Source organism: Apis mellifera, linkage group LG7, assembly GCF_003254395.2.
Source record: "Apis mellifera strain DH4 linkage group LG7, Amel_HAv3.1, whole genome shotgun sequence".
NCBI classification, from domain to species: Eukaryota; Metazoa; Arthropoda; class Insecta; order Hymenoptera; family Apidae; genus Apis; species Apis mellifera.
The window spans coordinates 746,349-759,521 of record NC_037644.1 but is presented as its reverse complement, the minus strand read 5'-3'; the positions used below and the strand labels follow the sequence as shown (position 1 = coordinate 759,521).

Below are 13,173 nucleotides of genomic sequence, written 5' to 3'. Positions count from 1 at the left end.
ATATGAAAAAATATTAACTATCCTTTTTCTTTTTTTTTTTATAAAATGAGAACTACTTAAGTATGTATTCTTCAATATAGTTTGAATGATTAACTCAAACATACATTTGTACAAAATTTATACAAGTTCTTTGAAAAAGTACAATTTTACAACCAATTTTAATTAAATTTAATAACTGTACAATTCAATTCAATGCATTTATTTTTTTCACAATATTCATATTTTTCTGAATTTTTTAAAATATTGTATATTATATTATTTTTCTTCAAAAAAAAAATGTCTATTTTTATTTAAAAATATTTTTTAATTGCGTATTTTAATAATACTGCATTAAATTCAATATTTCTACATAAGTAATTCTTGCTTAAATTATATCATTTAGGAATTCCTAAATTTTTTTTTTTAGATAAGTATAAATAGCCAATTTAAAATTATGAATTTAATTATGAATGTCAACTTATTTCTAATATAATATATATTTGAAACAAATATTAATATATTGATTTATATGAAGTTTTGCATAAAAAAATTTAGAAATTTAAATTTTAAACATATTAGATATATAACTTACAGATTTTTTCTTGGTCACATCAGTATTTTAAAGTTTAAAAATATTTGATTCAAATATGATATAAAATGTATATTACTAGAATCAACAATTAGGATTTCTTTTTTGTATTGTAAAGTAAAACACAATTCAACATCTTAAATTACAAGCTACTAGCTATACCTGATTAGATCTCCTACTTCTGCGAGAAGAACTTGAAAATAATGGACGTGGCTTGTATAAATCATCACTTGAATAACGTTGACTGCTTCTATGCCGGCTGCAATTACATAATAAAATAATTATGATATGGATAGTAAAGATATATATAGTTTAAAAATTATAAATATTACAAAAAATATGTAGATTTTTTTTTCAACTTTTTATATTATATATTATATATAATTTGTTGATTTTTTAATATATGGATAGCTTCTGGATAACTTGACAACTTTTTTCATAAATAGAGACCTTAAAAAAAATGTTTGATAAATATAATACTTTAAATTTATTACATCTATTTTACAAAAACAAAAAATTCATTTAAAAGTTTATGAAAACAGTCTTAGATATTTTTTTCGAAGAATAAATAAAGAAACAAGTTTTCATTAAAAAAAAAAAAAAATTATTTAACATACCCTTTATCTTCTTTAATTAGATTTGAAGAAGGAATTTTTTCACTGGTTGCAGATACATCACTTTCTGGACTTAGTGGCATAACAAAATTTTCTCCATTTAAAAGCGCTTGAGGAGCACATATATTTTGTTGGAGTCTTTGCTTCTTAGTTATTAGTTTTCTTTTTTTTATGTTATTTAATGCTTCTTCATTAGGTGAATTGAGAACTTTTTTATGATTCCCTCCATCATTGTTATTATTTGAATTATTTAATAATATATCTGTTAATGGGCTAGATGAATGTTTACGTTTTGGTAAAGGTGGTGCCATAGCTTTTGGTATTGAAGATACAATTTGTCCTCCTAAACTTTCTATTATATCTTCTAGAGAACTATTTTCCACTAACTCTAATGATTCTAAGAAACTAGAAAATTTTTCTGATTTTTCATTATCAGCTTTGAAGTAACGACAATCTTCATTATCTTCAACTTCTATTGATGTAAATTCTATTGCCTCCGATTGTTTTTTTATCATTTTAATGTCAGTTACATATCTATTGAAATTAGAAAGACTATTGTTTTGATTATCCCGAGAAACATCTTCATCTTTAAATTTTGATGTTGAAGGAATTTCTATATTTTTATTGTCATTTGAATAAGTTATATCATTTATATTTATATTACTTGAGTTTAATTGCTTGTTTTTATCATTTATGTCCATTTTATTAGTATCAATGTTAAAATACTTTGTGCCTTGTTGAGATGTTATATGTTTTTCTAGTTTAGATGAATTAGTTTTTTGTTGTATTAGTTTTTCAGAATATATTTCTACAGAATTATCTATTTTTTCTGCCTTTATTATATTGCTACTTGTTTCTTCTATTGTAGAAGACAATGACTCTTTATTTTGTAAGTCTTCAATTCCTTTATTGTCAGATAGTTTTGTTTGAATATTGGAACTTGATTGTTGGACAGATTCTTCTTCTAATGTTTTATTAGGTAATGTTTCATTTAATGATTTTCTAATACACAGTTCCATATCTGATAATTTCAATTTCAAATTAGAATGTGTTTCCAATAAATCTTTTGTACCAGCTTCAGTTTGTAACATCATTATTGATCTTTCTTCTAAAGTTAAATTAGTATGTTTCTCAGGATATGGTTCTTCATATTCTTCATCTGGTATTTCTATTATTTGAACACGTTCTTCATCTGGCATACTTTCAAAATTATCATTATTTACTGAATTTGATTGTATTGGTTGTTCTATTTTTTGAGTATTTTGCTTTTCCATCTTTTTATTTTCTTTAAGTTTTTGTTTCTCTATTTGTTTTCTAATTTTCATTAATCTTTTAGCTTCATGTATATTTTTTGCAAATTTTGGTTTCTTCACTTTCATTTCTCCTGAAATGCTATTATCTTCTCCTAGTAATGCTCGTTTTTTCAAAGGTAAATTATTATCATTAAATTCTAATTCTGGCTTAATGTGCATTTCATAATTATTAATGCTTTCTGTTTTGTATTCTGAATGTAATTCTGTTATTCTGTCCAATTTATAACTTTGTTGATCTGATGATAATTTTAAATCACTTGTATGTGCTTCTTCAATATTATCTGATGTTTCACTACCAGAATTACTTATATGGTTTGTTTCTTTAGAAAAAGTTGATGTATTTGATTTACTATTAGCAATATTAGATCCAGAATTGCTAGATTGTGAATTTTTGCTACTGGATCCATTTGAACCATCCCTATCTGTAGAACGTCGATCATTAGAATTTCTTCTTAAACTAGAATGATCATCTTTTGATTTGGACTTTTTTTCTTCTTTCCGCTTTTTATCTTTATGCTGTGAATCATTTTTGCTTTCTCTTTTATTATCTAATTTCTCATTTCGTGTTTTATTTTGCATGTAATTTTTTGCATCTTTTTTATTATTTAGCTTTTCATTATTTGACTTAATATCTTTTTTTGTTTCAGATTTGTCAATTTTTTCTTCTTTTTCATTTTTTATAAATTTCTTTATGTCTTGTTTATCTAATTTTTCTGTCAAGTCCATTTTCATACTGACATGATTTTTAGATTTTATATGTTCCTTAGAAGTTCGTTTTTCATCTCTCTTATTTTTATCCTTGTCCTTTGATTCATTTTTTCTTTCTTTTCCTTCAATAATTTTTTCAGATATTTTAATAGTTTTAATTTCATGAGAACTTGATGAAGAATTTTTGGAAGAACTTTTATTATCTTTTTTGTAAGATTTTTTATCTTTTGGAGAATCTTTTTTATCTTTATTTTCTTTGTTTGATTTTGATTCTTTATTGTCTTTATTTAATTTTTCCTTTTCTGTTAATTCTTTTTTTTCTCTGAGCTCTCTAATTTTTTCTTTATAAAGATCTTTTAAATCTTTTCCTTCTTTACTGATATTATCTTTCTTGTCTGTTTCTTTTATTTTATCATCCTTTATTTTACTGTAATTATCTTTTTCTATATCTTTAACTTTATCCGTATTTTCTTTTAGTTGATCACCTTTATCTTTAGTTTTACTTTTATCATATTTATCATATTTTGATCCACTATGATTCCTTTCTCTTTTTTTATCATTACTTCTATCTCTATGATGTTTTCCCTCTTTTATATGGTTTTTATCTTTTGATTTTGATTTAGATTCAACATCTCTGCTTCTATCTTTATTATTTTTATGTTCATACTTATTATCTTTTATGCTGTTATTTGTAGCATCACGACAGTTTTCTTTAGAAGATAAATTGTTTTTAATATTTTTAGAATCTTTAATATCTTGTACATCTTTATTTTTATTCAATTCAAAAATATTTTTATTATTTTTATTTTTAGATTCATATTCTTTGACAGTTTTAAAATTGTCTTTAATATTTCTAACATCACATTTATCTTTATTTATTTCATCTTTCAATGCTTCATGTATTGGTGTTGATGCATGATTAGAAGATCCAAAGTCAGTTACAATTGATAACCGAGAATCGGAAGAAACTTTACTTAATTGTGAATCTTGATTACTATAATCAAAATTGTCTCTTGATAGTTCATTACAGAAATCAGGACTTCTAGATCTATGGCTAGTTAATTCTGATATACCTGATAAATGAGAATCATTAGAATTGTTAGATTCATTTAAATTCATAATATCAATTGGTTCAAATGTAGGACTGTCTTCTTCATCTTCTTCTGTTTTATCATCTGATTTTCCAGATATATTTAAATTTAAAATACTACCAGTCTTATTAAAAGTTTTATCACTTTCATCTAATACTTTTTCATCTGAAGAAATATGTCCATTCTCAGATATGTTATCTTTATTTTTTTCATAGGAAATTTCTTCCTCATGTGATTTTTGTTCATTAATTAATTTTATATCTTTTTTTATTTCTAAATCTTCCATTGCATCCATAGATTCCAAAGATACATCTTTTAAACTATTTTTATCAGACTCTGGTGAAACAGGATCTAAATCTTTGGGTAATAAATCTTTAAGGCCACATGCACCATTTTTTTCTTTTGCCTTAGGTCTTTCTATTCCTAAAAATTTATATACTACATCTTCAATTTGGGGCATGAAAACTGAATATACTTTTGGATTTACTACTTGATCTACTATGCGTTCTACACCAGCATCTAAATAAGGAGCTTCATGTATATGCTTTCGTAATGTTTCTCTCAATTGATTTTTGTTTAAATCTGGTTTCCATGATTGTTTGCTAAGAAAAGAATTTACAGATCCTTCAACTCTTGTACGCAAATTTTGGTATGCTGGCTGTAATTAAAAGATAAAAATTATTACGAATAATAAACATTTATCATAAAGAATTTTTATACATAAATTAGTAGTATTTGAAAAGCATAAATAGATATTACATTTTAATCATTATTCTATAACATTATTTAAAATGATTATATGAATAATTTTATTAAAATTATTTAAAAATATTAAATAAATATTACATACTTTTGTATCAACATCAGCGATACATTCTTTACGAAATTGATCAAAAATTCCTTGAGATTTAACTTCTCCTACAATATGATCTACTAATCGTGGATCACCTGCTAATAACGTGTTGGGTAAACTTAATTCCATGATGATAAAATATTCAAAGTGATTATAATTCACTTGAACATTAAATAATTATTCATTTTCACTAACGAAATCATTCCATGAAACAGTACGCAGCCATACTCTCTGGCTTTACGTCTAGGTTAAATGTTATATTTGTGTGAGTAAATGAATAATAATCAGTGGTACCAATCCTTATAACTTTACTTACATCACAAATATTTTGATATAATATAGATGTCGAAGTCAGTAATATATTTTATAAATATGCAAAAATAAAAGGTGCATCTTTAGAATTTTATCTCAATAGTTAATTAGAAAAAAAAAAAGAATAAAATATTTTAAATTTTCTATTATAATATGTAATATTTTTATCTAATTTATAATTTTTTATACACATGTATTATTTATAAAACATATATTAGTGAATAAAAATTTTAGATTTAAGGCGTTTCTCAATAAAAAGTACAGTTCAGTGCATGATAATAAACACATCTAAAAAATTTATATTTCTGATCTTATATAAAGTTATTCTATGTCAAATGCAACTTGTTTGTGATTCTATTTTGTCTGGTTATTGCTAATTGATACTACTTTTTTTTTTATTACGTATAGAGGTTTATAACTTTCTAATTATGAAGAGAATAACGCTTTTTGTCAATGGCACCAATATTTCAAATGGCAAGGTGGCTGCGATTTTATTCATATGTATAATAAATTTTGCTTCATGTTTTATTTTTTCATTTTTATTGAATTCCTAAACATTATATTTTTTTCAATTTTTATTTTATATCACAACTATATTATATTATATAAATGTACATATAATATAATATATATAATGTTTATATATATATGATATATAAACTTATAAAAAAAATTTGTTTAAACTATATATGCATTTTTGATATAAATAATATTTAAAAAAATATGTAATATTTTCCGATTATTTTTTTTATTTAAAGACATGTAGATAATTATATAGAATATTTTTATATTTAATATTTTTGCAGATTCTTTTAATATTTAAGTAAAATATTTTATTTTTGGCAATATATTTATATTTAAATGTGTAAATTAATATTTTATATACTTAGAATATATAATGTAACTAATACTATAATGAATAGGAGGTTGATATTACATGGAAAATTAAATAAAAAAAATTAAAATAAAATTTTTTTATATAATTTCATACATTTGTTTTAAAAAAATTAATTTTTATAAATATATATATATGTAAATATTATTTATTATAAATATATATTTATATATAAAATATAAATATTTACTTAATATAAACTATATTTAATTATATATTATACATTTAATTATACTTCAAATAAATAAAATGGATATATCTACACATCTACAATATATTTTGCTTTTTGGAATAAAACAAATTTAATATAAAGAACAGTATCTAATGGAATATATAGAAAAAATATATAAATATATAGCAAAATATTTATAATAACATTTATAAATATTATATAAATATAAATATAAATATAAATATAAATATAAATATAAATATAAATATAAATATAAATATAAATATAAATAATTTATATATAATAATTTACTTTTACATACTACATATTAATTAATACATATAACAATATTTATTAAGTTAAAACATAATTAAATGTATATATATCATCTAAATATTTCAAATCAGTTTTTTTGAAAACAATATATAATATTTATTTTTTATATTTGTTGATATTTATATTATATGAAATATATCTGTTTTATATCTGTTTTGTTTTTGTTTATATTTTTTATATAAAAAAAGTTATATTTAATATATATATATATATTATAATTAATAAATAAATTACTATAATATATAATTAAGTAAAATATGTTTTATGATATTTATATATTACAAATTAATATTTAAATAAAAATTTTAATAATGAATGAATAACAATTTTTTACAATATATAAATCCTATTTAATAAATATTGAATATTTAAAAAAATTTATTATATTTTATTTGAGATAAAAAATTTATAATACAACATTTATAATAAATTACTTATTTTTAAATTATCATATTAAAATTTATTATTAAATTATTAATAATTTTTTATATAATCAATTAAAATTTTTTTAAGTAGTATAACTATTATTAATAATTATTAGTAAAAAATTACTAATAATTAAAATTATTATTTTATAATATTGTTAAATTATAAATGTAAAATTTGTATTCACAGAAGGTTTATTAAGTTTTACAAAGGAATATAATTCAAAAATCTAAAATTTATATAATTTAGATATTTTCTTATTTTTTTACATGTTTTGTTGTATGTAACAACTAAGTTTTCCAATCAAAATTTATTCAGGTGATTATTTTAAGAAATTATAATAAATATTTTATATATATAAAAACAAAAAGTATTATATATATAATTTGATATTTATTTGTTTTAGGTATTTATGGTAACCAATTCACTAGATGAATTATTAACAGCAGCTAGCACAAAATTTAACATTGTTGCCAAAAGAATATTTAATGTTCAAGGTGGAGAAATTGATGATATTAATCTAGTCAGGTAAAATAATTATATATTAATTATATATTAATCATGATCAATTCATATTTTTTTAATACGTATAAATTATTGAAATAAATTATTTCAATTTCATTACAGGGATGATGATGTTTTATACGTTTCATGTGGAGAAGATTTTATTTCAAAGGATAAGCTTTGTATTCCAAGTCAATTAAATACATATTCAGAATGGATTACACTGAATGTTGGTGGAAAATATTTTACAACAACCAGAGATACTTTAACAAAAAAGGAACCAATGAGTATGTTGGCCAGGTAAACAAATATATTCAATTGATTTATTATTTATGATTTAATCATAGTTAAGAAAGTGGAAAGACATACTGATATATTTTTGTTAATTTTTAGTTAAAACTTACTTTTGCACATACTTATAATATGAAAACACAGAATGTTTACAGACACTACAGGCACTGAACAAAGGATCTTACCTAGCCGACAAGATAAAAATGGTGCATTTCTAATTGATAGAAGTCCTACATATTTTGAACCATTGTTGAATTATTTAAGACATGGACAAATAATACTTGATACCAATGTGAATGCAGCAGGTATGCTTACTACAAATTTTGTAATTTATTTTATTATATTATAGTTATATGAAATTTTTGATTTAAATTGATTGTTTATCAAATACAAATTGTCTTTAATTATTAATTTCTTTTTATTTCTTTCTTTTATTTTTCATTCTATTAAATATAATAAATTAATTAAATAAAAATTAATATATTAGGTGTTTTGGCAGAAGCACGCTTTTATGGAATAGAAGGTGCTATTAATATATTGACTGAAATGGCAGATGAAGAAGAGCTCCAAAGAAGTGGTTTAGTATCATTAACTCGTAAAGATGTACTTAAAGCAATTATGTCAACACCTACAACATCAGAACTTAGGTTTCAAGGTGGTAATTTTGTTGGTGCTGACTTATCACAATTAGATCTCAGAAATATAAATTTCAAGGTGATTAGAATTATATTGATATTAAAATAAATATTAGTTGTAAGAAAGAATTTAATGAAGTTCATATAAATAATTAATAAATATAATTACAAAATAATAAATTTAAAATAATATTTTAGTATGCAATTATGCGTGGCTGTAGTTTGGCAGGTTCAAATTTATCGGGTTGTTGCTTTGAACGAGCCGATTTATCTCATGCAAATTTACAAGGTGCTGTGTTAAGTTGTGTAAGAATGCTATGTGCAAATCTAGCTGCTGCCAATCTTCGTTCATGTAATTTTGAAGATCCTTCGGGCGTACCTGCTAATATGGAAGGTGTGAATCTTAAAGGTGCCAATCTTGAAGGCAGTATTATGTCTGCTGTAAATCTTAGAGTAGCAACATTAAAAAATGCTATTTTAAGAAACTGTGATCTTAGGTCAGCAGTATTAGCCGGTGCAGATTTAGAGGTACTATTCCTTAATAATTATTTTTCTTGAAATATATATTTAAGCTTATTTTGAAAATACACATTAATATATATTTCAGTGCTGTGATTTATCAGGATCCGATTTACATGATGCAAATTTGCGTGGCGCAAATTTTAAAAATGCCGAATTTAATCGAATGTTAACACCATTACATATGTCTCAAACGATACGATAAATTTATTTTAGATTCTACAATATAAATATTTATTTAATATATAAGATCATAGTGATTATTTTTATAGATTGCATTTGGTGTTAATGCAAAATATGCGCCTAATTTTCTGTGCTTGTGTGTGCGTACTTGTTAAAGTTACGTTAAATTATTACTATATTATAAATTACAATCTAGCGCTGCAATCAGCGGTTTAATTAAATATTTATAAAATTATTTATGAAATATTTATCAAAATATTTCATTCCATAGAATTAAAAATTATAGAATATAAGATAAGATAACCACATAAATTTGTTTAAAGAAAATGAAAATTTTGACAGATATGATGATTAGAAACTTTATCAAATATAACATAAATAAACTTTTAAAAAGAAGTATTTATAACTGAAAAAAATTACGTGAATTGAAATATATAGAATTATATAATTTTTTATTTTCTATTTTTCAGTATATTATAAATATTTTCTGTAATGTTTTTTGTCAAAAAAAAAAATTGTATTATATTGTAATTTTTAAAAAATGTATAAAAACAAAATATTTTTTTTCATAACACAGAATTATATTTTTTTTATTGATTGCGGCGTTAATATGTACATTCAATAAAATTTTATTTTTATTTTTTATATAAATTTTTATATAAATAATATAGTTTCAATGTAACAAGAATAAACTTATCAATACTTAATTAATATGTAGTTTTTTAATCTAATATAATATTTTTATTTTTTTTTATATTTTTATATTAATATATAGTAAATATACTAATATTATTTTATTATTTATGTTAGTATTTATGTTAGTATAGTAAATAATTGAACGAATTTTTTTTTTAAGAATTCGAAATTTTAAAAGATTTTTATTCCTTATTTTCTGAATAATTTCTTATTAAAAATTCTTATTCTATAAATTATCGAAATATTACAAGAATAGATATATTTTAAGTATATAATAATATTTAATTAATATTATATTATTTTCATTATCTTACATACTTTATTTTAAAAGATTATCTTCATATCGACTCTCCCTTATTCCATTTCTTAAATTAACTAATTCTTATTTGAATATTTTTTTCAAAGCTATTTCCATTCCGTTGTGATATTCATATTCTTGATAATCGTGTCAAAGTAAAATACAGTTTCCAAACTATATAATAAATTTTCCGATGAATGTGTTCGTCGTCGAAGTTTTTATATCCATAAATTACCTTGAAATTCCTTGGAGAATCGTCACTCTAATTATACATCAAATAATAATCAATGTGAGGGAAAAGCCAAGTACAAGAAATTTTGACAGAATGTTTCGGTCAAAATTTAATTTGTCCCTGCCACGATTGTTTGCAGTTACATGGAATATGTCGATGGAGAACTAGTATTGCAACTTGTTCGCGGAGATTCGTCCTAATCTCATTTATTCGAAGTCCAGAAACATCCGCGACGTTGCTTCAAAGTTATCTGCTTCCCAGAGAGCAACCAAGTCACTTTAACGAAGTTCATCACAGACGCACTCGAGAACCACTTCTATTCTGATAGGAATAACGTTTATTGAAAATTACTTGTTTTGTATTTTTCGTCGACATTTGATATTGTCTTCGATTCGAGGATTAAATATTGAAGGAAAATGTACAGCCAAAAATTTAATATCATAAATAAGAATACCATTGGACAATTTATCGTGTAATTCCATATTCTATATATAAGAGAGATAATAAAATTTGATTGATTTGATATAAAAGAAAGTAAAGGTAACTTTGTTGATGATTTGATTATGATCATGACTATGATTAAGAAAGAAAATTTGTATTATTTGGATTTAATGTTGTTAGTTCATTAATGAGATTAGATCTTCTGATAAAAATTTGATAATAATTTATTTGGATTGTTCGTTAAGAAAAAAATATATAAACAGTTTTATTTTATCAAATTTTTAAATAATTCTGACGATGAATCAAGATAACACGATAAGTTTCCAGTTTCAGACATCAGATTCCTGATAAAATCTTAGTACACTTTTCTTTACTTACATTCTCTTTTATCTTATGATAAGTGATTCGTGTAAGTGTTGAATTTGAGACTTCTTTGATGTTGAATTGCCTCGGAAAACGAGGTCACTAACTTTTTTACTTAGTAATTGAAGCTGTACTTAGTTTAATTATACCATCGAGCAAGTCGATCTCTATCTCGACTATTCTGAAACAGAAGTTTTCGGGATACGAAGCAAGGAAAATTATTTTCCGTTACAAGAAAATATTTTTCAAAGCGATTATATATTTGATTTTCATTTTCATTTCAAATTGATAAAACTTTCGAAATATTTTTAACTCGTTTTATTAATCTTATAAAATCTTCTTTAATTTAGTCAATTTAATGATTACCATCATAACATCTCAGGATAATATAATACAATAATCCTTAATAATAAATTTTGATATTCTTACATTTATATTGTTGTACAAGATTCGATCGCAACTTCAACCCAACACTTTTCTTGTGAACTCTTTTTTTATTTAGTCTACTTAAGATGGTTAAAATCTTTCTTCATCATACCTAATTTATTGTTACATGCAAATAGTTTTAAATTTTATCATTTTATCATAAAAATTTCATGTCCATATTTAGATTTGCAAATAAAAAGAAAAAGAAATTATTTTTATCTACAAAATACTTACAAAAGTCACACATCTAAATAAATAATTCTTTTTCACTTCCATTCTAATCTATCTACCATCACTAATTTCTAATTGGTCTAATTGGTTCTATTATTGCACCATGCATATACATAAAAAGTCTTATTACTATCATCTCAATCTCTTCTTCTTCTTCTTGATTCATTATAATAATTCAATATTATCTTTTTCCACGCAGTTGGACCAAACCTTGGCCACAATTCTTGGGGGAAAAACTGGACAGCTTTACGACTTCATCGTTACGCTGAACAATGTGAAAATTCGCCAGGTAAGGGGTCGCGGATGGAAAGGGATGGAAAGTTGTTGAGAGCCGCAGTTGCAACGTAACCTTAAATTCGAGGCTCTATATCCCGGCGCACGAAATTGCATAGGTTCACTTAAATAGTGGCACTTTAGCACGACCTTCTGCTAATAAGATCCTTCGAGTGATACTCGCCGCCAAGTGTTTTAAAGTTGAACGTTAACTCTGATACTCTTGCTGTTGGCACGCGTTTTTTTTTATTTTTTCCTCGTTTCTCGCGCCACCTTCGCCAGTTTAGATTCGGATCGGGCCGAAAAAAAGAAAAGAGAAAAAAGAAGAAAAGGAAAAAAAGAAATCGTATTTATAACGTTCGCCGTGGGGAAGAAGGGAAGAGGGGAAGAAAAGAAAGAGCGGGACATTTTTCAAGGCGTTTTATATATTCGTGGTGTAGTGGAAATTTAATGCACGAATGGAAAATAAAGTAGGCCAATTTAAAGTGTGCGATTGGGGAAAAATGTCACAGTGTTATATATTTCTCTTTTTTTCTTAAATATTTCATCATTCTCGTACTCTGATTCGTAAATATTTACTTGTATTTATTTCTCATATATGTGTATCTTGTGTATCTTTTTAATGGAACAAACAACATTTATAAATTATCACCACGATGCTTATTTTCATTCCGTTCAAAGAATTAACTTTTATACATAGTCTCATAGCAAAGAATAAAATTTGAAGTAGATTCTCGAAGAATAATCCCTTTATCGCGAAAATCTATTTTCTCAATATTCTTGTGAAGGAGAA

The 13,173-nt window shown here is 23.2% G+C and overlaps 2 protein-coding genes across 6 annotated transcripts; one reads left to right on the top strand and one right to left on the bottom strand.

Annotated features, from left to right (window-relative positions):
- Nucleotides 1–532: 532 nt before the first annotated feature.
- Nucleotides 533–5,426, bottom strand: LOC411802 (biorientation of chromosomes in cell division protein 1-like 1). 2 transcript variants are annotated; one of them, XM_016913091.2, is made up of 3 exons: nt 5,145–5,424; nt 1,186–4,952; nt 533–827 (listed from the first exon to the last, which is right to left on the bottom strand). In XM_016913091.2, the coding sequence occupies exons 1-3, from the start codon at nt 5,274–5,276 to the stop codon at nt 725–727; spliced, it is 4,002 nt and encodes a 1,333-aa protein (XP_016768580.2). In that variant the 5' UTR covers nt 5,277–5,424; the 3' UTR covers nt 533–724. The 2 variants fall into 2 exon arrangements, with proteins under 2 accessions (XP_016768580.2, XP_016768581.2); XM_016913092.2 differs by lacking the exon at nt 533–827 and adding an exon at nt 908–1,018 and having other exon boundaries at nt 5,145–5,426.
- Nucleotides 5,427–5,780: 354 nt separating this feature from the next.
- On the top strand, nt 5,781–9,483 carry LOC412259 (BTB/POZ domain-containing protein KCTD9). Of its 4 annotated transcripts, none has more exons than XM_026441668.1 (8): nt 5,801–5,938; nt 7,478–7,606; nt 7,695–7,816; nt 7,916–8,092; nt 8,228–8,388; nt 8,571–8,797; nt 8,917–9,246; nt 9,326–9,483. In XM_026441668.1, exons 3-8 carry the CDS (start codon nt 7,701–7,703, stop codon nt 9,440–9,442), a joined length of 1,128 nt encoding a protein of 375 aa, XP_026297453.1. In that variant the 5' UTR covers nt 5,801–5,938; nt 7,478–7,606; nt 7,695–7,700; the 3' UTR covers nt 9,443–9,483. The 4 variants fall into 4 exon arrangements, with proteins under 4 accessions (XP_026297452.1, XP_395721.5, XP_026297453.1 ...); XM_016913095.2 differs by having other exon boundaries at nt 5,803–5,938; nt 7,584–7,606; XM_026441667.1 differs by lacking the exon at nt 7,478–7,606 and having other exon boundaries at nt 5,781–5,938; nt 8,583–8,797.
- The last annotated feature ends 3,690 nt before the right edge of the window (nt 9,484–13,173 follow it).